Consider the following 27,305-nt stretch of genomic DNA (forward strand, 5'->3'; position numbering starts at 1 on the left):
GATCTTATTGCACATCTGTAGTCGATCGAAAAAGGAACAGGCAGAACTGAAAAGTCGGGCGGCGCAAACTTTTATACCTCCAATATAACGCACTGAGATCTTAATTGCAAAAGGATAATTAAAACTAGCGACAGGCAGAACTCGAGTAACGGCTGGTCAGCCAAAAAAAATGTTATATTGAATTAAATTCTTGATTAAATTATTATACAATAACAGGCATCTTCTACAAATAGTCTTGACTTTTTTTTTTACTGATTTTCATAACAGAACTAATGTTACAGGCATTATTAATCACCGTTATTGACAACTTATGACAAAGTTTGCCATTCGGAATCGATATCGAACAGCAGGCTCGCGGGCTAAACGGCTGTTGGAAATTTGATAACGAAAATGCCCTTCCGTCGTAGCGCGAGTAGAGTCCCTTTTTATCGACGTCTGTTACTTAACAGCTCACTAATCCTTTTTGCATAAACAACTTTGATCCGGCTTTGCCTCGAAATTATACAGCACATCATTAATTACCATGACTAATTATCACCGTTTTCTTTCTGTTGCAGGTAAGAGTGACCAAAGAGATATGTAAAGCGAGCTGCAACGTGACCTTAACAAGTAGGTAACATAGATCTTCTAATTATCAGCTAACAATAGCGCCCAATTTTTTTTTCTTTTGGCAAAAAATATTTTATACAGGCCACTTAGAATATATTTTCGTATAGGCAGATTTATTATAACTCATATATAAATTTTTCGAAATATAAATCGTAAAATGCGCTTCTTTACTGATATGTTTGAATACAATTTTTTAAAACACTTTCTTAACAACAAATAGACATTTTACAAGTATCTATTACTTTTTATTCTTTTTAATAAGTATGTTGATCGTTATTTTGCGATTGAAATAAAATAGAATGTATAACATCGACACGCAATTATATTTTCGAATTATACTGTATGTTCGTCTATTGGATCCAATTTTTTTTAAACAATATATAATTTATTGTTTAATTTGTCGCATTACCGACAGAGTTGTAGGGCGATTTCGCTTTCGCTGTTTGCGCCTTCGATGGCGCCACCAAATCTTACGGGCGAATCGTTCGTCAGTTATCGATCTTCGTATACAGCGTACAGGCTTTTTCATCTTCTTCCAACGTTCTGCACGCGCGCGCCCATGTCATGAGATAATAAGGTTGATACAAATCTCTCAGTCGCATGCGAAGGACTAATTAAATCGGTACTCGAAAGCCGCGGCACCGTAATTCGCGGGAAAGAAACTATTCCATGCATGTGCAGAAAATTTTGCACACGCATCGTTACTTTGATAAGAATTTCTTGCAATTCATTTTGAATGACTTTTAGCGCATTTTTATCATTCTTGTATAATTTGTTAGGCTCTTTGCCATTAAATATTTATCTACGATGTAAATAGAACTCCTTAAAAAATGTTAAACGTCACAGAGGGGCATATTTTGTAAATTTAAAATATAAATTATAAATCATAAGATATTATAACTTTAAAAACAGTAGATTAGGAGTGCATGTATCATTATGTCAAAGGAATAGGGTAAACTCTCGGGTAAGATGGCCATACAGGAAAGATGGCCAACCTATGTTCTTTCAATCTAGCTCGCCATGAAACATCGAATGAACATGGGTTGGCCATCTTTCCTGTATGGCCATCTTACCCGAGTTTACCCTAAGTTGCTCTCTTTTATACTGCAATTTACATGAATGACAATATTATACATATTGTACTATCGAGTGAATGGAACTAGAAACCGAATCGAATTGCAGCTAAAAAGTCACGCTCTAAAGAAAGTATAGTGATTGGATAAGACTAAGTACTTCCTGGACACCAAGAGAGCGCGTATACCAAATTGGCACAAGCGATAGTGAGACGAAGTGCACGAGAATGTAATTTAAAATCCGATTTGTCCTCCAAACTTGTTCATTCTTCAAATTATTTTAATTAACTTTATCCATCCTGCATCAAAGAACGCGAGATTTCGATAAATTTTAGTCCCCGATAAAAGGCTTTGTGCGTTCAAATTTCATACCGCACTGCGCGAGTATTGCTTCCGGCCCTCGCGCCGTTATACATCGAGAGAATTAAACGTATGAAATTATTAATATCCTTCAGCGCGGGGGTGCGAGAGGGTTGATAGCCCCTGCATCCAATCCGGAAAGCGAATTGGCCCCCCCTCGGCGGAACGCGGCGTCCCCTTTCCTCACACAGCACCCCGTCTCCGCGTCGGGTTCACCCGACCGGCGAGAGACGGCATGTGACGCTCAGCTGTACGTTAAATCCCAAAATTATTGCGGTTCGATGTACTCTTGGAGCGTGCGCGTGCTCAAGATGATTGTGCCTGCATGCACGGTCGTCGTCGCATAAAGCGCGAAGCGACGACCCGGGGGGGCGATAGGCTTGACCCACGTGACGCTAACAAACAGAAGGAGATGAGTCGAGATCTTGAAACACGGGCGGACAATTGTCAATCGCAGGGGTCTGCGGAATTATCAATCCGTATAGCGAAGCGAAGGGTCGAACTAGCGTGAGAAATGCATATGCGAGACTTTAATTTGCGACGACTCAGCGTCGAGACCAAATGCTGCGCGATAGAGACAGAGTGATAAAAATTGAGCTCACCCGACAATAGCATAACATCATATGCAGTTGTAAGATTATTATATAATAAGTTTTCAATTTTTATAAATTCTAAAACTTTCAACTGAATAATATGCGTATGGGCTATATACACTCTCAGTATTTATCTTTTTGATTAACGTTAAACTTTGATAAATAGGAATATTTAATGCCTTAGAAAGTAACTGACAATTAGTTTTAATATTTATGAAACTTTTCCGTTACTTATCTATTATATACCCGCGTCTAAGGCGTTGAACGGTTCTAGTTCTACAACTTTTTCTTTCTGTACTGCGAAGTTAACTCTATCGGGGCACTCTCACCCTCACTCCACGAGTCATGACATCAATATTGCGCGATGAATTTCTGGTTTACGGGCCACGCATATATGCCGCGGGTCGTCATGGTATTTGCCGTTAAAAATAGCCTTCGCGTGCCATATGGGTCGGTAAAAGTGCATCGGTTCACATGGTACCCGCGTGTCCTCCTTTCGTACGCTTTGCAGTAGGCGTTTCTTTAAAGAAAAAAGAAAGAGAGAGAGAGAGAGAGAGAGAGAGAGAGAGAGAGAGAGAGAGAAAAGGAAAAGAAGGACTACAAGTGCCCTCCTGAAATCATATACCCGGCGCTGACTTCTCGAAAACGGTTAAAAGCGCTGTACGTGACGCTAAACGAGGATCGTAGTTGGTCTTACGTCAGATTATCTCAATATTATGGCGGTTTATTGATTCAAGGGAATTACTCAAGCAACACACGCGCGTTGGTGTAAAATATCGTAACCCTTTCCAATCGCGACGGCGCGGGCGCGACGCATGATTGACTCGCGAATACGTTTCTCGCGGCCGCGAGGGTGAGCATATTCGCGCGAAAAATTGCCGCCGCTCGCGCGTTTACAAGAGGAGGCCTTAAAAACGCCAAGTCTCTCGAAACGTTCTCCGCGCGCACAGGTTCGACACAGTTGCGCCAGAGCAACTCATTACGCAACGCGTCGCGCCGCGCTTTCACGTTGTCATTCATTACGCGCCGCGCCAGCTCTCCGCGGATGCATATACGCGTGACTGCATATGAGGAGAACGTACCCGCACACATATACACCAGAACAGTCGATATTAACCCTTCGCCCGTAAACTGGGTCATAAATGGCACAAGCCGAAATTCAAGATAGAATACCGCCGAAATGAAAAGGGGGGGGGGCTTGCCGTCCCTCGTAAAAAAAGTAGGTAGTGGGGAGAACTCATGCCCAAAGTTTCGTTGGAATTCGCCAGTGTGTGCTTGACCAGCAGCGAGTCAAAGTGCGTCCAGTGCCACTATTGACCCAGTTTACGGACAGTGCCAGACTTTCGTGCAAGTAAGTAAAATTAATTTAACGTCATTTTCATATTACTACAGTTATTTTTAACTTATATAAGTGATATTTTTTTATGATTGTGTATATTATATATACCTATAACCTCAAAATTTGAGTGGATGAAAACACGTGTAAAAAGAAATTACATGTACTTTCAGGGTACAATGGATGATCAAGCGACAAATATCAGATATTATTTACGAGAAAGACGATTTTATATGATTTTTTAATAAAATAATGTAAAAATTACGTTAAAAGTCTTATTTCTCCTTAACCCGAAAAAGGCCATTTTCAATCCTCAGAATAATTATACTTTTTAAAAATGACCCATATACAGAATTTTTTTCTTGAAAGTACACATATTTAACTATAAAACCTCGTTGGAATTTTTTATTTTGATTTAAAACTCAATGAGATATGATTTTTTTAATAAAAATGGATTTTTATCAATTTTTTGCATAAAGAATTATTTATAAACAATTTATCTTATAATGAATCGCTAAATAAACTTTGGGATTATAAAATAGGATAGTATACAAGTATTACAGAATTTTTTCAGATTTTTTGAACACTATTTACTAGGTCAAAATAACGACAGGACATTTATGACCCAGATTACGGACGATGCCAGTCAAATTATAGTTTACGGGCGAAGGGTTAATAACACACTCGCGCCGATGTGGAAGCCGTGGACATGAGGTAGCGAAAACCCATTGACCGTGACCCTCTCCGTTTCTAGTTTAAATCTAAACGCGAAGCGCTACGGGCGACGGGCTCGCCGAATGTGTCGTTTTTCTTTAACGACGTGACTTTTGCGAGACATCGAAACCGTTCTTGCGTGAAAACTACTTGAGATTATATCTTGACGCCTTTCCCGATATCTTCATGTATTGCCCAGCGATCCTGGCATCGTATATCGACAAAAATCTACGGCCGTTAGACACGATCGTCAGGCAGTCTCGAATGCGATCGCGATCGTGCGCTTACCGCAAATTCCAGCCGTGCATAAATTAACGAAACGGAAGCCGTGCGACGTTTGAGAATTCCGCGGGCATTATAATGCATACACGCGGCGTAAATAATCCAACGAAATCGCATTGTCACGCGGGCCGTATCCGCCTGGCGGCAAGGAATGTCGCTCGACCGCAGTCGTAGTGTCTGATAAATGATCACACCCGCGGAATATTAAGACTCTCCAGCCACGTACAGCGATACGAGCGACGCGAACAAATGTTCTCGGCCGCGTAACTACAAGAAAGAAAACGAGCGTGGTTTCACACAGACAAATCGGCCGCTCGTGTGACCGAACGTGTAACGTGTAACGTGTAACGTTCTATTCGTCATAATTTCTGCGCTTCATGCGTTTCCTTAAACATAGAAATTAATTCGTCACGCAAGTTGCTTAAAGCCGTAATTTAAACTCTGCCTCGTCGAGATATCGCCTCTTTGCCACCTTTCTCTTGTCAAAACTTTTATCGTAAGATAATATATAAAGCTTAGTGAGAGAAAATGTCATCTGAACTTTCTGATTAATTATTCCTATCGGGAACTTTTTGAGATTCGACTGTACGAAAGACGAGAGAAGAAATGAAAATAGATGGAGCGAAGAGGAGTCTGATCGAGAACTCGTCCTATTCATCTTTGTATATAATTGAATGATCTGAAGCGTCTTATCGATGCTATACGCGTTGCGAACAGCGTAGCATCAAACGTGCGTCTGCGAATTTTCCGGATGAAGAATCGCCCCTTCGCGATAATTGCCTTGCGAATCACTTCTCAAGCGCATCGCGGAGAAACGATGTGACTGTCAAAGAAAACACGTTAATTCCGATGCAGCAATTTATATAGCAGGATTGCTTCGACACTTGGCCGATCAGAATGATATATTTCTCTGGTCACGAGCAAGCATGTCTCCAATATTTAATACGCTTCTGATACGATCAGGTTTTCATTAATGAATAATATCTTGCAAAATATCTTGTCATAAAGCGATACTTCTACAAATTTACTTGAAACTCCTTATGACTCCGTCATTTTCAACTATGAGCACGTATAATCATTTGTATCGTATGTTATATCTTGATCGCGTTAATCATCCCTATCATAAAATTTAATTAGCGATTATCTATTATAACAATATTAGTATTCCTCTAATTATCTATATCATTAATGTGATATTGTATCACCAATAATTACGATATTCTCTTGGTAACCATGGGAGAGAGGGAAAAGAAATGGGGAATTAAGAGGATATTCTCGTCCATTTTTTCAAGCAGTTTACAGTCAAGACACAGCCAGTGCACAGTTCTCGTATGAAGAACAGCCTTCAAGTCTTAGAGGTGGCGCGCCCAAGAGCTTTCCGGTTGAAAGATCACCCGTCCGTGATAATTTTCCGGGACCGGTCCGTTCTGAGAGACGAAGAGAGAGAGAGGGAGAGAGGTGTCCGCACCACGGTATGCGGTAGAAGAGAAGAGAAGCGACGAGAGAAGCGAGGAGAGAAGACCGGTCGGGGGCAGCCGCGCCGCGCCGAGCCGAGGCACGTCCGAGCGAACAGGAATCGCCAGAGCGGCGATCGCTCGAAGCGTCTCCTTGGCTTCGGTCAGTGCCTGGCTACGGCCAACTTTTCTTCACCTTGCGGGCGAACGACCGTTACGTTTTTTCGTTCCAAGGTTGAACGTATCCTTTCGTCGGAGGCTTCTTTCCCTTCTCGAATCTCGACGTACGCGCCACGTCTAGGGACGTGCAATTCCCGGGAAGTAGCATTCCCCGCGGGAAATATTATCATGAGTTTTTTTTTTATTTTTCACGAATATTTAAGAAAAGTTAGGGAAAGATTCGACAACACAACTTATAATTCTAGTAGTATTTATAATTCTATATAGTATCTCGATATATCGGTATTGGCAGATTTGGAAGAAATTACAATCTTGCTCGTGCTAACGATAAGTTTTATTTTCTTAATAAACGACTTACTTAAAATAAGCTTAAAAGACGTTGTTTTATTTTTAAAAGAACATAAATATAAATGCTTTTTATAAACCAAACTCTATTTTTTATAAATTTTTAAATTTTAGTTTCCATAATTTTAGTTTCCTTATATCTTTTTTCATGAAGTTGATCAGTTTAAGAGAGTCAATAGTAATAACTATTACATAAAGAAACTATTTTAACATACATTCTTTGTACTTACAAAATTCAAAACAAATCATATGTTTTGCCGTTTTTTTTTCTTTTCCTTATCATTTTTATGGAGATTACTGTTCTTCGAAAAAATATCTATCTGGAAAAATAATGGCATTACAAATTTTAGGCAAATTAGAAATTGAATCTATATGAGATATTTCGCAAAAAAGTTTCTCCTTGCTAACTATATATTTTTTATGGGAATTTCTCAATAGTACTCGTGCGTTGTATCAGATTATTTCACGTGATGACAAAATTGTAAATAGATTCGTTTTTCCTCGCTATCGATTTATTTTTTGAAATTGCCATCCACGTATCCAACGGCAGGGTGATCGGCCGGTTGATACTACCTTCGCCGATCTGAATTTATCCGGGATACAAGCTAGGCCGAGGTGTCACGGTTGAAAGAAACACAGATCTGACCGTGGAATAAGAGATGTTTGGGGCCGTGGAAACATACGGTTTAGTAGGTTGACATGTAGTGGGTTTGCGTAAGATTTCACGACTGACTGATTGCGAGTCGTATTTGATTATTTTGTTGTTTACGCGTTCCCGTGTTAAAATCCTTTTAAATATGTTGCCACGAATAAGGCTATTTCACGATAGGATTACGTTGAAAAACTATGAGTGAGCCAATCGCACCAATGTGAGAACCTTTTTACATAACAATCAATTAAGATATAGTAGATGGTTGTAGTGCTAGTATATAAATGCATGATGTATAATTCTCCACTATAACTCATACTATGTAAATATCTCCACTATAACTCATACAAATAGCGGATTATTTTGGAGTAACGCCAACTTTCGTTTTTACTTCGAATTACTACTAGCTAAATAAGACTTATCTCGTGAACCATTTATCAAACTCGCGAGACTCCGCGGCGACATCGCGGGGAGAGGGAATGCATTCACGTTCCTCAATTTTTGCAAATCTTGAATTCAGATTCCATTAAAGTGATGCTCACTGGAAAAAGCAATATAAAATTCTGCTGCTTATATCCCCTGGAGTTCTGTTCGCCCCTTAGTGAATTGTTTAGAGACTATAGACGTGAGGATATTGAAACATCTTTTTCCGCCTTTAGCGTGTACAACTCAAAGTTCAAACTGATAAGTCGTGGACAATCCGTAATATAAGGGCTGCTTTTACGTTACGCCAAAAGCTCGGTAACAACCGACGATATGGAAATGTCCGGAGACAACTTTCTCCGAGCACTGACGATGATCTGCATGTTTCATGAGCGCATGTTTTACGAGTGCATTTCACAAGCGGCTTTGCGAGTGACCGACAGCTATCTGCGACCTATCTACCTTGTAACGGCCATGATTGTCAGGTCCAGTCGAAACCGTCGACGTCACGCGAACCCTTAAGAACCCATGTACACGCGATTATACTTTTCCGAAAATTGCCGAAAATTACTAGGTCCGATGATCAGGATGATGCATATATGCTGGCGTGAATATCGTCACAAGTTGAATTTGATCTCCTTAAAAGAAACATTAGACGAAAAATGTCAGAACTATAAGACTAAAAAAGTTGTGCATACAGTGTTCGATGAAAAATTACAGCTTTAAGTTCAAATATCGACTCCATCGCGTATGAATTTTGCAAATTATAAGATGTATTTTTTCTTATATCTTTTGATTAAATTATAGCATATTGTTTCCGAGGTAAGCCGTTTTTGATTAGCTATATGGGTTGGTTGCAACAAAGGCGATCGAATTTTTAGGTTTGCTTTTTTCTTTCACGTTTACCGCTCCGTTTTTTTACGAATCGCCGCTCAGGTCCAATCAGCTAATTGAAAAACGATGAATCGCTATAGCAAGAACGCAGGGAGCATCATTAGCAAATGCGTTTTGTGATTGAATTTTTCATGTATCGTAGTATGAAACTTAACCGGCTGCCACTTCGTTTACATTCGTACACAGCTTATCGATAGTATATTCCGCCGCTCCAATTAGCTGATTAAAATGCCAGTTAATACACGGCCGATGTATTTGTGATTCCTAATTAATTCGCGGCTCTTTATTAATATCTTTTATAATGCCGTAATGTTGTTAAACAAAACGTCCAGTAATGACGATATGTTTCGTAAATGTATTTCACGAACTACGCTGTAATTCTTGTAAATTATTCGGTGTATTTATCAATTAATATCTGGAATTGTTGTATCTCTGCGGAGAATGACGGCATATCATAAATCGTTAACAAATAGCGTCATACAGTACTATGACGAGTAAAATCAAACTCGCCATTTGTTTCGAAAACGCACAGTGTTTTCACATTACGATGCGTGCGCGTGACGTATCAAAACAATACATGATGTCGCGAGTTTACGTTGATAGACCGAGCATGCATTAGCACGGTAAACAAACGTATAACAAAAAAACAAAACGTTTATTACTTTGATATGAGCTAAAGTTCGCGGATCGTTCACCCGATTGGACGTATGGCGCGTATTTCGCTCGCGGGTTTCGCCCGCATTTTCATTCATCAACCGGCTGCCTAACGATGAATCATCTTGTCTGCCGATATAGAGACAGGTACAAATTTATTCAACCGTCTGCGTATACGAGCGACACGGTGCGAGTCCGTCCGTTCCGAACGTGCATATTCCGCGTACATTATTAATTGTAAACGCCCCCCGTGTAATGTCGTGCGCGAAAAGACTGACGCGGAAAAGTTTATTTCATTTTGCGACCCTTTATCACAAAGTTTAGATCGAAAAACAAAATACTAATCTTCCCTATTAGTGAAATTAATTGTACACATATTTTATAATCTTGTATACGTTATATTATACATATAAAATGTCAGTGTACGTCACTTGGGATTTTATGTTATGTTTTATCATGTTATTGTGAGAAAATTTTGTGTTAAAAGTTTACCTCATAATAAAAATAGATATTAGATATAAAATAGAATTCGGTAACGCGTGCGAAATTTATAAAATAAATTTTAATTCTGAATAGTAATGTTTTTGATAATTAAAAATGTATTTATATAAAACAAAATTTATCTATTATTTAATAATAGATAGGATATATCACCATATGTTCTCTATTCAATAGCGATATATTTCCTTCATCTTTGTAAACGAAACTTCTTTTTTTGAAACTTTCTAGTAAAAATATCGTTATCAATCATAAATACTGATATAAAATAGGCTTTGGGCTCTCCCGATTGAACTGAGTCGCACGGAACTGCTGAATGCGCGAAATGAAAGTATCCCAGCTGATGTAGGGTGATGTTGGCTCGAGGATGACCAACAGCAATACAGAGAGGGTGGAAGAGAGGAAGAAAGCATGAGGGTGCTTTTGATGGGGGTGGCGTGGCCGAGGGTTCCCCTGCTTTTTCATAACCGAGACAAGAGAAGGGTTGCGCCAGACAATGGATCTCCATCTAAATTGTAAATTCTACATTGTAAAATTTTAAACGGCCGTTATTGCCCGTCGATATTTGGCTATTGGTTCTCATCGCACAAAAGCTTTATTTGCGTCTAATATTCGCTCTAAATCTTTATTTATGATTTGTTGAGTTTGCAAGATATAAATACCCCCAACTTAATAAGTATTCTTAATTACTTAGTTACATGAAAATAGTATCTCATTTATCGATTAATCTTCTGCATTCGCGATGCGACATTTGTAATCTCACTTTAGACGCGAGATCTTTGTTAGAATATTTTCAATTTTTTTATTTTTATTTTCTTTTTTCTATTTCTCGAAATATTTATGGCGAGAATTAACAGATGAGAGATTTTTAATTCTGTTGTTTCTATTCTTGATTTATATTTAACGACAACGTAGTTAATTGTGCAAAAATAGTACATTCTTCGGGGATAGAAATTCGCCGTTTTCGAGTATGCTCTCAGCAAAGTAGATATCGACAATCGCGCTACTAAGGTCCACGCGCGGATAGGATGCAGTGACGTGAAAATCAGATGAAGACAACTTGAAATGGAAAGAGAAAGCAGAATGAACAGCATGAAGAGCGCCCGAGAGCGATCTAAACCGGTGTCACAGCAAAGCTGCAGGAACGACAGATCTATCGAAGCGAGCAGCGAGAGCGCGGCTGGAACGGCAGAGACGGAGAGAAGGGAAGTCGAATCGGGGGCGGAAGAAGATCAGTGAGTCCGCTCGCCGGATTTGCATTTTGATAAGAAATCTCGCGGAAAGTTTTCTCCGATCTCCGTCGTTTCCTATCTTATTCTATACCATCCCCCAGTCTCCGAAAGATAGGAGACGTCTTCTCGCTCTTCTGCTGCCTTCTTTCCCCCCTTTCTTCCTTCTCCTTCTCGTCTTCCACATTCTGGTCTTATTCTTACCTCATTACGCTGGATTAGCTTATCCACAGGCGCCGCCGCGCCGCTGGACCCAGCTATCACAACGGGAAGTTGTATTCCCGTAGAAGATGTCAATTAAAGCGACGCGCAGCGGGGGAAAACGCGGAACGAGAAACTTAGAAGGAATCGCGTTTTGCAGACGGAATCGGACTCCAATCTGAATTTTTTTCTCTTGAGAAAATCGCGAACCTAACCTCCCAGTTCATAAAGTATTTCCTACGTTCCGTATACGTATATAATAGGCAGTAATAGCTGGACCAGAAAGAACTTAATGAGCTATAGTTACAAGTATATAACAATATTGCGAATATCATTATAAACATATTTCTTTCTTTTCTTTGTACAGAATTGTAATAATGTTTCAATGTTCTACAATATTTTACTTATTCCTCGAGCAATAAGAAGTCACATCTGCGAGAGAGACGTAATAAACAAAAGAATCTTCATTTTGAGCTCTGTACTAGTATAAGTTAAACTAATAAGAATTGTTTTGAGTTGAAAGATATACGTGTGAAAAATCATCTTCCAAGTGTTACCCTAAGTCCCGTATACACTTGTTTATTGGAAACATGAAGAAATCTCATTCAATTTATGATGTAGCGGAACGTCTATGTCAGTAGTTGTTATTTTATTATCCTAATTATTAAATAAATCTGCGTTACGCATCACGAATTTTTCGACGTAAGAAATTTAGGACATCGTAGAAATCGTAATCACCGTGTTCTTATATGTAGAAACTTCCACAAGCCCGGAAATTCACATGCCGGGGGTCCATACTCTTTCTTCATCATCATTGGATTACCCGGCGTGCCATTGGACGCAGTTTCCGTTATGAAAAGTTACGATCTCCGGAAAGATGTCAATTAAAACTTGAGGGAGGGAAAAACTCTGGCGAGAGCGTTCAGTATAATGCGGAAGGAATAAGAGACAGCTTTTTAGCGAACATCTTCAGTGATGAACAGTAGTGATGAACAAAGAAAAGGAGAAGGAATATTAATTTTTTCTTTTATTTTCATATCTTGCGCCTTCTTAACTCCCATGTCTAGCGTATCGAATAAACTTATTGATCCTGTCGGATCTGCAAGTTCTTAGCAGAAAAAACTTCGGTATAATTTAGATTAATATTTTTCGATATATATTATAGATCAGATGTACTTAATAATTTTTATTGTCGTGAATAAGTATCGGAATTACTTTCATGATTGTATCTAATTAATATTTTTTTAATCTGAACTCGAGGAAAAAAGAATATCATGTCCCTATCTGGCTTTCAATCTCTGACGCAGAACTTTCAACGAAATTCTTAATTATTTGTCGGCGAATCGACAATTGTCGATTTCAACAGATTGCCGAACACCTTGCGTCACGGATGTCTCGCGGCAACGAGGATCGACAGTCAGTCACCTCTGGCATTACAGAAGACGTAACATTATCGCGCGTCGTCGGCTTTCGTTACTATCGACATTATCTATTATCGGCAGCGACATTGACGTATACCGTCCATCGTCTCGCCAAATATGGCGGCGACAATCTAATAGCGACCGAAACAAGAAACAGACATGACACAACAAGGTGTAATGGACGCACAGACGACATCGCCTGAATTTTTATTGACTTTCGGCATTTATTTTATTTCTAATTTTATCATATATGGTATTTAAACAATTAACTCTTTCTCTCTGTCTCTTTCTCCATCTCCCTTTGCTCCCTCCCCTTCTCTCTCAAAATCCAATTTCCATTAATCGGCACGTTTTTGCATTCTGTTATTTATGGAAATAAGATGTCAGAAATACGGAAAAAGCTAAATACGCTATATACACACACCTATCTATCTATATATATTTTTTTTTAAATAAACGAAATATAATATATTTCGTATATTTCAAAATAATGAAAAAGCAAAAATGGAAACTTTAGGTGAAATAAAATAAAATATATTTTTAACGCAGATCGATTTTCATTAAGCAATTAAATTATCTGCAAGATAACAAGATTTTAAAGCAACATATTGATCGAATCGTTTCGGTTTTGTATTTCTCTATATATCGTTGCAACATTATTATATATTCAAATTGCGAACATCACGGCGTAGGAAGTTAACGTTGAAACTAATATAAACCTGCAGAATTTTGCATAAAGTTATCAGGGAGAGGACAGTGGACGGATGGTGTACGCGATACGATATAACTCCTGGCGAACGTGCCATCCGCAAATCCTGTTGTTAATCCGTCGACAAATTCGACAGGGCGTCCCCCAATCGCGAAAAACCCACAAACCGAAGGGTTGAACTTACGAATGCCGTTCGACCCTCGTCCCGACTGCCGCGCTCTTCTGGAGCATTTTTTTCCCCCGAACTGTTTTGCGCGCACGCGTTTCTTTCCACACACACCCAGACACACACACACACACACACACACGCACACGCACACACACGTAAAGCGTCCGTACGATCGATGGCTGAAAAACGCAACCACGCTACTGCTACCATTGCTGCTGCAAACCACCCCTCTTGCCGTGATACGCATCCTCACTGCAGGACACCCCGTCTCGCTCACGGCGATCCGCCATTTGTATTAATGAACGCGATCGCTCGGTTTTGCCATGCATCCCCGGACGCATTGATAGGTCTCGTATCGGTTACCCACGGGCGAGAAAAAATAACGAGAGGGAAGCGATGCGCGCACATCCAGCGTTCTCGCGGAATTTCGATTGTTTATCCAGCCGAAATGGAAAGGTGTCTCGCAATTGTTACCGTACGAGAGAGTCCATGCGAGTGGTGACTTTCATTAAATGAAAGTAATCGTCGCGGTCGCCGGCGATGCTCGAGGAAACAACTTCGCGGACATGAACTTCAGATTTGCGGTGAGAGAAAGAGATGGCCTCTGTCGCGTTGCGCGAGCGCATTAAAAAGTAATCGCGGTATTTGGAGCGCAATAACAGCGTGAGTCGCAAAAAGGACATGCATCAGAGTCTTAAAAGTAAATAGCTTTAACGAAATCCGTGAAACCCGGATGCGATTTACATTTACGGAACGCACATAACAATTTAATAATTCATAATATTTGAAATATAATCCACGTTTCAAACACATTACATGTTTGGAAACGGTTAATTTTCTCTCGAAGTCAAATCAAACGAGATGTATACGTATATCTAGCGAATCTAGCGTTGAAATACGATTTAGAAACTGAAAGCTATGTACATATAGAGCAAAAATATACAATCTACTCCATCCCAAATATTGTTGCATATAACGGCAATCTATCTGCGGTAACAATCTATCTAAATTGCGTGAATTTTCATTGCGGTTGAAGATCATCAATGGCAATCTCGATGTCGCGATTCCATCAGACATAGCGCAGCAGCAATATTGCTATTGCGTATGTTTCGAATAAAATAGCTTCTATCCTAAAACGTACCCGCGCAATACTGTTATAGTTCGAAATTTTGCGAAGAATCACGATACAGCTTATATATCCATTGTAATATATATATATAATATATATATGCTCTCTGGATGTCCGACACTTTGAAAAATGGCGATGCTTTCGGCTTCCCTATTCGGAAGGCAAGGCAAGAAAAAAAACAGGAGAATATGGAAACAATGCTCCGATGCGGGGATTGGATCAATGAGAGAGAAAGAGAGCACCCCGCGAGAGGGATGGAGAGGGCGGAGCTGTTTTACATGGAGCCATTCACCCTTGGTAGTACTTTGTGTACACCCTCGTCTACTCTTCATCCCTGTGGCTTATTTTCGACGAAGAAATCCCCTTGCTTCGATAACGCACTGTCATGCTCGCTAACTGTGCAAAATTCTTGGCACTCTTGAAAGTATCGTCGAGAAACCCATACACTTTGACTTATAAAATCTTTTAATCTTATTCATACATCAGTCGGATTTGTGCAATCGCAAAGTGAAATAAGCAAAAAGAGTAATATTCTAGCATTAATTAGTGATTTTGATACTGATTTGTAATATATATGATTTTTAATTATATATTGATGTGATTGTGTTAAAAGATTAATAATTAAGATAATATGATGCCTGCTAGACGGTAATTGTATATTAAAATTTTTCTATTTTATTAAGAAACCGGTAATATTTGCTACAATTTACATTTTCTATAAATCAATTTTGGATGATACATTTATTTTCTTGTCACGTTCAGACATTTCATCAGTCGTAAGCTTGGATCATTCAACGCGACCAAAAAAATGACCTAGAAACGTTATAGAAACGGGCGCGGACGGTGATAAATCGTTATTTTATATATTTCTAATATTTTAAAAATAGTTGGAAGAAATATTTGTAGAAAACTGCATATTCTTTTCCTTTTACAATTAAATCTTTTATTATAGACAATGACTATGTGTCATAAAATATACCTACTCAATTTAATGAATTAAATTTTTATATAATTTTTATGTATAACTTTTTTCTTGACAATTTATTTTTTGAAACACATATACTTGAATGTATTCCTATAGCAATCGATTAAAAAGTTATAGGAAAATTAAATCAAATTTTCAAGTAGATTAAGCGAGAAATTAAATATAAATAAAAAAATATTCAAATATTTTATTTTAAAATAATCTAGTCGTGAAAAAATTAAACCGATATTTGACAGTAATTTGTAAGTTCGGGATATAAAAAGTATTCAACAAGGATGAAAGTTGAAACCATCTATCGAAGTATTGCGAGACAATGTGCCATCCCTCTTCCATCGATAAAATTAAGTTAATCTTCGCCGACTTGGTACTTTCCCCTTACCGTCTGATTTATCGCGTAATATATTCGGGCGATTAATCGTCCTGTTTTAATCTTGTCACGATGCTTAGACTCAGACCAAAGCGAGCGTAAATAATTGAGCATGTCTCATCCTCAGGAAAATTTCAATTCCTGATAGCTCTTTTTCGTTATTTTTAAACATGACGTTCTAAATTTTTTGCTACTTTACGTTGGAAGCCGCTTAAATATTTTGCCTACCTCGCAAGAAGCGTCTTAAACGTTAAATTTTTATCGAACGGAATTCCGTCAAGAGAAACTAATTAATACAGTAAAATAAAATTGAATGCTTATATAGATAAAAATAAAGCACCAAAAATTTCTTTTAAAAACTAATCTTTCATTAAATTTTCATCCTGTTAGAAGAAATATTATATAGGAACAAAAATATGTAACATGATACAGTTTATCTTGTCCTTTTATTATGTGTAAGAAATTTCCATTTATTGCCCGATGTATTTATCAATTCTGTCTCAATAAGGCAATCGACAAATCGATGAGTCATTATTTACTTGTTTATTATCTTCCGCTTGACATCAGTTTCAATGGTTAATACTTTATGAAACAAGCAAACGAAGATTTAGCACGTTGATATATGCATTTTCCATTATATCAGCAATCAATGAACAATGGTATAGATTTAACCTTTGGCCAAATAAAGAAGAGGATAGAACTTCTGCAAAAGGAATCGTTCTTTTCTTTTCTTTTTTTTTTTATGTATACCTCGCCTCTTAATGGAGAAGTAGCGTTCGATTTTCCGCACGGAAGGAGCGGCTCTTAAATATTCAATTTGTCATCTTTGTTGGTCCACCTTTATTTTTCGTCTTTCTTTTTTCCTCTTTATATCGAAAAACGCTTCCACCTTTAAAATGAAACGAGTCCTTTGATTCTTTCTTTTATCTTCTGACGCGAAACTTTACAATTTCGTTCTTTTTACAGTCAAATTACAGATTTAAAGAAGAACAGTATGTGGATTATGACTTTTAGTAGTCTTTTTTCTAAGTTTTCCGATATTAGGTATTACAGTGTCGGATTATATATAGTAATATTTATCAATAAAATCGCGCGTGAATAAATATCGATTTATTTCATTCGACTTGGCAAAAGACAAAAATTTTGAACAATATTTTTTAAAATATAATATTAAAGATATATATATATAGAGAATAATGTTTTATAATATTAATTATTAATATTAATTAATTATGTTAATTATTTTAATTATATTATCTGTAAAAGCGAAGCTGCAAACCAAACAAAATTTACGATGTACTCGATATGCGATTTTTTGCATCTCTTTATTAATCTTTCATCGAGTGAAACTGATTCAAAATTAACAGAAATTTAAAATTTAACTTCAATTTGCCTGTGAAAAGTTAATTTTTTCCGTGCATTCTATATGTGTGTGAATAATTTATTTAGAAAAATTAATTTCTTTGATATAATATTCTGCATCTTTCAACTAATAATTTTCTGCGAGAGTAAAATGTTATGATAGCGGTTATATTAATTTTGACTAATTTTACGTTTAAAAAAGATTAAATAATTTTATTTATTTAAATTTATTTATTTGTATTTATTTATTTATTTATTTATTGATTAAAACACACATTGATAAATTTTTGTAAAAATTTTGTAAAAAGTTGAGAAAAATAAGTAACATCTAAAAAGTTGAAAGCTTTACATGCACTACTGTTCTACGTTTTTCACATTGATATTTTTATTAATACAAAACTCTTAAAAATAATTTACATTGTTGTACAATAAAACATTACGCTGCTTTTTCTGCAATATGTTTTGATGCATTACAGCAAATTACTGCAATTTACACGCGTCGCCCGTTCATTCATCTTTTCATCTACCAATTACCTTCGAAACTACCGGTTCGATTATCTAATCCATACCCGTCACTCACTTCGTACAACTAATATCTACATGTCAAAGGTGCACTTACGCTGTACTTACAGCAGCTGCATGGATCAATTTCTCTACCGGAAGTCTTAGGAAACTTAGGTATTGACTCAACTCTAAATTTCGAATTTATAATCTTTATATACAAATGTGAGACATCGAATAATTTTTTTATTACGTAAGAAAATCGTTGCAAAATCATTACGATATTAAAGCATAACGAATTTAATAAAGTTAATGTCTGGAATATATATATCCTGGAAGTTAACCCCCAATTCTTTATTTAGTAATATTTTATTTAATTGTTATTATTTCATCTGGGATCCATTTTACCAATTTTACTAATTTAATCTAATATTATAAGAAATTTAGTTTATTCTCTCTTATAAGCACATTAAATCTTTTATTTTGATTTTGTTATAATTATTTTTGATATTAAAAGACAAACCCTCGTTACCTTTATTAGAACAGTTTTATTTTTAGTCCTTTAACATACGTTTTCTCAAAATTATCAATTGTCAAGCGGCACAAATAGTATCTATATAATAAAATGTTACAATAAAAAGGGCTAGCTTTCTTAGCTATAATTATGAATGACAAATTTCAAATAATTGCGCGCGCAAGTAAAATATTCGAAAAATCGATCGTAAATTATTATAACAGTTTTATATGCAAACTATATAACATGTATGACGATGGAAATGCGTATTGCATGGTTTCAGGAGTACTTAATACACGCTTAAGCATTTAATACATCGCATTACGTGTTTGTAACGCACGACATAACCGGATTATGTCCTCGGTATCGAGCGCGTCGGCCCTTCTCATATTTCCTAGGTCTAAACGCAAGTGGTAGCAGGCTGCCTCCCTATTTTCTAGTTTTCTACGATGAAAAGGGATCCGATACAAAACGAATGACCTGCCACGCTAAACAAGTTCCGCCCATGTACCGGCATAATTTCCATTTGAGACAAAGCAGACCGCTGATATAGAAAAGTTAGTTTTCCGGTTTTTGTTAAAAAAATATTGAAACGCAAAGATCCTAAAATTAAGTTATCAAGAAATTTGCTGTCCATGAAAAAAAATGAAATGAATGCGATATATGCTGGAATATGACATTGCTGTTGAACGCCTTCAAGTTTCGCACTCCGTCCGCAAGCGTGATGTCCTGAACGATTTTCGGAACCCTAGCACTAAGCGTGTCGCAATAATTGCACCATGCAGGTAGCGCTAAACGCAAAAGGCCCGTGACAATTAAAGCGGTGTGTTTTAATGGGTTAAGGGTTTAAGCACGGGAAACGGAGCGCGGTCGGTCGGTCGGTCGAACGGACGACAACGAAGGCCGTCGGCAACGGCGACGCTGTGTGGTCCACGTCGTAATCGTCGGGGATCTTGCGTGCGCAATTGCGCGCCCCCGTCGAAAGGGAGCGAGGGCGAACGAACGGCGTGCGAGCGAGTGAGACGGGGTAGGAAAGGGTGGAGGAGAGCGTCGCGCGACGGATCGATAGGGATGCTTTTCAGCGGCGCGCATGCGATCGCGTGAGCCAATGGTCGCGCGAGGGTTCTTTCGACGACACGAGTCGCCCTTGACGAGTGGAGAAGGGCGCGGGAGGAGGGCTCGACGCCCGCAGGGCCGTCGGCGGTGCCCCTCGACGAAAAATTTCGCGCTCGCCACTCGGGCTTAATTTTTTTCGGAAGTTTTAACGAGCGCTTCCATCATACGCCGGGTCTCTGCGCGCTATTGATATTCGCGAATTGTTTCGAATCGTCCACGGATATTCGCGCACAATAATCACGTTGTGATACGCGTGTACGCGTATAAAAATTCCGCAACGGTTGCAACGGTTTAAATATAAAAAATAAATATATAGTTGGTTCAACCTAAATAAGAGATATATACAGATACGGATTGTCGCATTTAGCTTGACGACACTACGACCAGAGTTTGACCGACCCGACAGCATGTCATATAAATACATTTTCTATAATTATAGATACATAAACACGAGCGAGCTTCAACGGTAATTATTATAGTTTGCACAAGCGTCATATCGATGCTCGTCCAGAACTTCCACCATGTTAACCGAGATTGATAATAACCAGCCTGGCGAAACCAAACCGCGAACACCAATAACGGGACACGTGCGATGACGCAGACGAAGGACGATTTAATTTGATCTATGCCAGGTGTATCGACAAAACGTTTCGATATTGTAAAATGTATTTACGGAAACGGCTGAGTTTAAACGTAATAATCAATCGTCGTCGAGGCACCCGTATATATATACTTTCCGTGTGTCGCGCTTCTGTATTCCACAGATACAAGTCGCGCGCGTGTTTATCAACGAATTTTGCTTTACGTGTTGCTCGCGACGTCAGGCAAGGACAACGATTGTTTCGTAAGGACATCACGTTTCGACAGTATAGCGTTCGGCATGCAGATTTTTACGTCTCTCGTCCCCTGCTATTCGCGCTCCCACTGTGAATCGCGAGGTTATTTTTTACACGCGAAAAACAAACGGTGAGTTTTATTTATTTTTTAATACAATTATTTTGTTTTCATCAACGATACGTTTGCTACGATAATGAAAACGTTTGCTCGCGTATCGCAAACTTCATAAATATATTATAATATGAAAAAAAAAGAGTTAACGATATATATGTAACGTTATAAAAGAGATCGGCACATCTCTCGTTCTCAATAAAATTATGACAATAATATATCAAATACAATACGTTGTCTTATATATGTACAAACAGATCATAATATGACACACGTAACACCGTGTTTCGTAAGAAACACAAATTTGCACGAACAAATGCGACGAGGCATAATAATTATATTCCGCAACGATGTTACTACATCGTTGAATACAGTCCACGGTTTATTCGCAAGCTCTCACAGAAGCTCTCCTTCAAAAGAGTTGGATTCATCTGCTTTACATTGATGCGGACCGCTGGCTGCAGTTTAGCGTAATTACGGTAGCGAACTTCGCGAAACACATTCGAGAGAAAGTATTTCTAGAATTTCCGCGAGCGTGTTAAGAATCGGTTAACGTCGCGGAAAACCGGGAAACGCGAGAAACGGCGTTGAGATACACTCTGAGGTATAAGGTTCATTGACGTGCGCGCGTTACATAATGGAAGCCTTGAATTTTGCGCGAGCTGGTAAATGTCAAAGGGGTTGGGCCTGTGCGTTATAGAGCATTTATCGTATTCCCGGCGTTACCATAGAATCGGCCGCGCGTTTCTAACGGGGACCATTTACAAACCGTATGCATGCTTCTATCACACATGCCGTGTACTCGCGTTATCTACCTCATCGAAATTTAGCTTAAACCGTAATTACATACGCGTTCTATTTGTACGATAATTAACATTAATTTTGTTATACAGGCCTGTCTGAAACAGAAATAATGGAAGTTAATGAAGGCGTATTAAAGTTATCTTGCATTTATCGTCATTTCTTTTTCTATTATTATTTCTGACTTTTACTATACATGTATATGATTTGCGGTGAAAAACCTGACTGATTTTATCAGCGCCGTACTTCGTACAATGTACGAACTGCAACGGTGAAATAAATTAGCCGAATGTAATTGGAAATATTTTTCGTATATGCAAGGGTCGGGACGGCATTGTGTGCGAGTTATTGATAAAATTTTTTAGGAAGTCTTATGAATACTATTATTTTATGAACTTCCTTCGTTATAACGATGGCTACAGTAATTTGAATGTTTGTTCATAGTTCTAGATACGGTTTTGTAGAGAAGGTCGATACAAAAACGAGAAAATATTACATAAGCTTCCTTTTACGGATAATTTAATATTTTATTTAAATATTTTGTGTTTACTTATCCATGATTAACTTTTTCTATACATCTGTCTCGCGTGCATCTTACGTCGATGTAATCAGTGCAAAACAAATCAGTGTCAATTTTGCTAACATGATTCTCCAAAAGAGAAAGCTACGGAGTTAACATCGTTCTTGTTGACAAATTACTCGCAATAACTCTATTCCACTGCGCTAACGGCAGCTGAAAAATTGATTCACTCCGACATCGAGACGTCGATTGATGCCGCCGTATCAAGGATTCGATGCGCGGATCGTGCATGTGCACTTGCAAGTGCCTAACCCGAAGAAGTGCCATGTCAAATTAACCCGCGATGAATTATCAGTCGGCGAATATCGCCGCGCATATAATTATTGCCTCATCACCGGACGGACGCCGCGCATTACCGGTTGCAAACGGTAGAAATTTATTTACGTTGTATTGGAACACACGGGGAACGTCGGCCGTCAGTAATAAACGGCTGCCACGACCGCGTGCATTTTCTCGTGGCAATAACAATAATTGAAAATCGTCCCCGCGTACCGCGGCTCGCGCGCTTGGCATTGGAAAGGGCGCCCGCGATCGTGTGCCGATCACGATTCCGACTGGGGATCGCTATCGACCGTCGCGATCTTCTTACCAATTAGTTCCTTGCCATAACCGATAATTACGCGCTGCCTGCGACCCTTAGCGATCAGATCCACGTTGCCACACTAGGGAGATATTCTCAATTTTTTGCAACGATATGATCGATCGTTTTTTCGATCGCCGACGAAGGTTAGCGCAGCGCGTCCCGCCGCTGTAACTCGCGAATCGTGACGTATCGAGTCTTCGTTTGCCGAGATCAGTAACGTGTAGAACACGGAACTCTCAATGTGACGTAACGATGCATATGTCGCTTTTATATCTCTTATGTAATAAACTCTAGCAATACGAGAGAATTTTTTAGTGAAGTATACTTAAAAATATGATAATTTATTGTAATATTTCCTGGACGAAAACAAACGCCTTTTATCTTTACTAAAAGTATTCGTGACAAGATTAATTGATTGATTTACTGATGAAGAGGATCAGTTTTATATTTCTTGAAAATTAATTTCTTTGTCCGTATACAATCGAAGGATGAATGCGGATCTTTAACCATCGCTACCTATCTTCGGCGAGAGCAATCAGAAGAATTCCTTTGTGCAACATGGACTGAAATGTTATTTCGTTTCGGATTGATAATAATTACGATTATCTTCTCTCGCGGTGCATGACAGATTATAAGGCCAATCTTTTTTCAGATCGCTATATTTTTATTTAAGCTCGGAGAAATGTTCGTAAATAATCGAAATTCTCAAATAATAGAAATTACTACTCTTGATTTTTCGCAGAATTATACAGACGCGCGTGACCTTAACAGTCACTCTCTCGGTGTATCTGTGATTGATCTACGTTTCTCGTGAGAGAAAAAAATTAAAGAAGCAGACGTCCTTAAGATTCATTCAGCGCTCTACCCTTTCTCCGCGAGAAGGGAACGGTCGGTCGAAAAATTAATATAGCTGCATACGTCGCTGTATTCCGATCATGGCGCATTCAATCCTGTTGGGAATGTTTAACAGCAGATACAATACATTACATGTATATCACAATTGCATGCATCGACATTTAAGTTGATATGGACATTTATTACCCGATGAACAAACAAGTAAATATTGCTTGACGAGAATTACAACTCAACGTTCCGTGAGCGATGTAATTTTGTCTTGATTAATACGTTAATCAATTAAGCGGTTAATTAAACCTGGTATACTGTATATATCTCTAATATTATCGAAAGCTGATTAATGGCGTACGTGATATTGTGATACTTGCATGAACTTGATACTCGCATTTCAGTTTAATCAGGATTATTGTGTAGTGTATATTCCATTGAGATTATTACGTCAGGCACGGATAAGATATTTTATATGAAATTTCAAAAATTTCCGCGAGAAAATGTAAAAATCTAAATGTCGTTCAGAAAAAATTGTCTCCAATATACTAATATCTACGTAGTTATCGAGTATGCTTCTTTTCTGACATGCAAATCTTACGAAAAAACAGTATGTGTACTTATTTCTCGGCGATATTATACGAAACAGGAACAAAAATAACTCGTTAAGCCACGAGGCGTCCTTGATGCGCCTCCGATGCACCTGCGGGAGTTGCACGGCTAGAGGGTCGATGCGAACAGGTGCAAACGACCTTCGCGATCGTTTAACCTCCCCGATCCTCCCCCTGCGGAATTTTCAAGTGTTTTGACCGCGGCGCCCGGTGCAGGTGCAGTGTCATTCCGGGCGGAAAGATATCAGGCTAACGGCACCGCGGACACGCATAACCGTATAATCGAGATTTCATGGCTGATTCGTGCTCATTAGCGGCGCTCTACCGATGCTGATTAAACGGCAATTGCGGCCGACCGATCGAAAATCGTCGCGAAATTCATATTATGCATATACTATTCCCGTACGTGGAAAGCCAATATTGATCTTCCGTATACGATTTATAAATAACTTGAATTTTGTAATCTCTTATAAATGGCGTCCAATAATTTCGGGGAATATTTCTCGCCGCCTTTAATTTTACGTATTTTCTTTCAAAAGTTACTCAAAGTAAAAGATCGAAATTTTAGCAATCCGTACTTTTCAACGCGGATTTATAGCGAACTAAAATTATCTGAACGGTGCGATCTTTTTTTTCGATCGGAGAATGACCTCATTTACCTTTTTTTTTCCCAACATCGCTTTAATGTCTTGTAATAGCCTCGGAAAATTGCCATATCTACGTCCCAGATCAATTGCATTCCCGTGAAAAGCGTTGACGCGAAAAAACGTGCATGGAGGCAACAAAAAAATGTGCGGTATTAAGTGTCGGTGGAATCATAATAGCGATGACACGATTGCAACCGATAAAAACAAGCGAGGAGATAAAGAAAGAGGGGAATCCGCGAAAGAAGGCCGCCTCTCACCTGCGTGCGCGTTTGATGAAAAACGTCAGATGTACCGAGCTTTCCGCTGGAAGTCTCGCGCAAGAGTGACTAGAGCGAAATTTTTAATCTTTGTTGGTGAAAGATGTTGATAATTTCTGAACTGGCATTCAGACACTGTTAAATTGACACCTGCTACTATCTGTACGCGGTTTTATTGTCTCTCGACTTGGCAGATCGTCTCTTTTAATGTCTTGGCAGAGACAGAGTCATTTAATTATCCCGTCGCTTATATAGGTGGTAGAGCGTTTAAACTTGGAGATCAAATTGAATGCCTTTTGAATGATACATTGAACGATACCTTTTACCGCGATGTTTACTAATGTCAGGCACGATTCACGTTTTCCTATAAATCGCGAGCATTGTTCCGCGCCGCGGATCTGACTCGATATCTATACTCGATTGTGTAATCGCAGTAAATAGTAAATGGCGTGGGATATATCTTATTGATATCACCTGCATGCTGTGCGAATGTAATCCGATGCGAATGTAATGCTTCTATCTAAACTTGACTGGATGACGATATTTTCTATCTTTTTGGTGTTCATATAAAAATATTAGAAAATCGTTCAAGTCGCCAAATTCGGAGAAAGCTGTAACAATATCGGCATGCATAGGCGATTATATTTCGTTTATCATTTATTTAAAAAAATAATTACTGTTAATAATTACCATATTAGGTATAAATATTTATTATTCTTCAAGACCGCGACAAGTTCATCACGCGTATAGCTTTAATATTTTCAAGACTGGTTGGAAAAGGCCGCCGCCGACATTTTCGCGTGCCGACACCCCTCTCACGACGAGCTTTCTTTGAGACAGCCCTGAGGCACGTAAATTGCGCGCGCAGCCCAGTTTGAAATTCGTGGCGCGCCGCGGAGATCCTTGGGGGCTGCGTTCCTCTCTCGCCTTTCGTTCCACGTCCGTTCGTTCGTTGGGTTCGTTCGCTCTCGCACCGTTCGGCTCCGGTCGTGGAAGTCGATGCTAAGGTCGGAGTGCTGTCGCGCGAGAAGGGAGTGCCGGGCGCCTGTCTCGCCGCCCTCCCGGTCCTCCCAGTGATCCCGAATTTCCTCGCGAGCACACGCGCTTGCCGCTCGAGGATGACGCTCCCGAGTCCAGTCTCGCCCATCTGGTACGCCCGACATTATTCGCGAACGAACACGTTGGATCCTTGATCGAATCCACGATTTGAAAAAAAAAAGAGGAAACAATAAATCGAGAGCCTCGTCCACGGAAAATTCGTACCGCATCGTTGTCGCGGATGTTTATGTGTCGCGACGAAGTGCGTCGTCTCTCAGTGGCAATACACGAAGCTTCTATCGATTGCCAAGTGGATTTAAACCGCTGCGTGTGTAATTGCTAATAGGAGCCTCCTTCATTACTCTTTCGTCTAATTGCACGGTATATTTCGTTGTGAGCGAAAAGAATCTTTTTCTGTTTATGGCAACGGACAGTCGCCTTCTCGATTGATCGGAGATTGTCGCGTAAAACCAGCTCACACCTCGAAAGATCCTCGGTGCGAGAAACGAGAGGGATATCCTTGACATTATGGCAAGACGCACAAGGAGCCGGTAGTTCGGTGGTTGGCAGGGATGTCCTCGTGACATGTTACCCCGTGACCTTGGCTGGCGCAACTACAACGTCCTCCGTGGAGAGGGTCGTCTTCTGGTGCGCGGGTCGAGCGGTAATACGAACGGGCGATCGGTGTCCTTTAATCCGCGCGAGATCGAGTATCGCCTGCTGCCGCTGGTGCATGTCAAGCCTGACTTCGTGATTCCATATGTGCTCTGCTGGAGGGTGCCAGGCGCGATCCACCGCATCCAGATTAATCCGTCGGTCGTCCATCATCATCACCAGCAGCAGCAGCAGCAGCAGCAACATCAACGTCAACAACCGCAACATCACTACCAACAGCACCGTCAGCGTCGACGACACTTCGAAGGAGCGCCGCGGACACGTCCTGCGCCACCGCCTTCGACGGAACATCGTTTTGCGTACGGCGCGCAGCGTGACATCCTTGCTGATTCTGGTATGGAAACAAGGTGAGTGCCGCTTCGGAGGCATTGAGGAATCGGGATTCTGAGGTCTGCGGCTTTCATGACTCGGGCGTGTCGCCTGTTTGGATCTCCCGCGGCTTCGACGTTGCAGAGAGAGAGAGAGAGAGATTTTCATTTCTTTAATTACCTCGTACTTCAAAGTCGGATCGTTCCGGCGTATTATGTAATTAAAGGATTAATGTTTTGCATTTTA

General features: G+C 39.3%; 1 protein-coding gene across 4 annotated transcripts in view; it reads left to right on the forward strand.

Annotated features, from left to right (window-relative positions):
* The first annotated feature begins 555 nt into the window (after positions 1–555).
* LOC112463496 overlaps positions 556–27,305 on the forward strand; it is a 123,366-nt gene continuing 96,616 nt past the window's right edge. For 2 of the 4 annotated variants that reach the window (XR_003041796.1, XM_025029919.1), the window contains exon 1: positions 25,983–27,097. Coding sequence is in view for 1 of the 4 variants with exons in the window: in XM_025029919.1 (XP_024885687.1) it covers positions 26,661–27,097 (437 nt within the window). In the remaining 3 variants the exon portion in view is untranslated. Of the gene's footprint in view, positions 610–23,436; positions 23,450–25,982; positions 27,098–27,305 lie in introns of those variants that run through there. The other 2 variants (XR_003041798.1, XR_003041799.1) reach the window with 2 other exon arrangements.

The sequence above is a fragment of the Temnothorax curvispinosus genome, unplaced genomic scaffold, assembly GCF_003070985.1.
Source record: "Temnothorax curvispinosus isolate PA1 unplaced genomic scaffold, ASM307098v1 QBEX01013373.1, whole genome shotgun sequence".
Lineage (NCBI taxonomy): Eukaryota > Metazoa > Arthropoda > Insecta > Hymenoptera > Formicidae > Temnothorax > Temnothorax curvispinosus.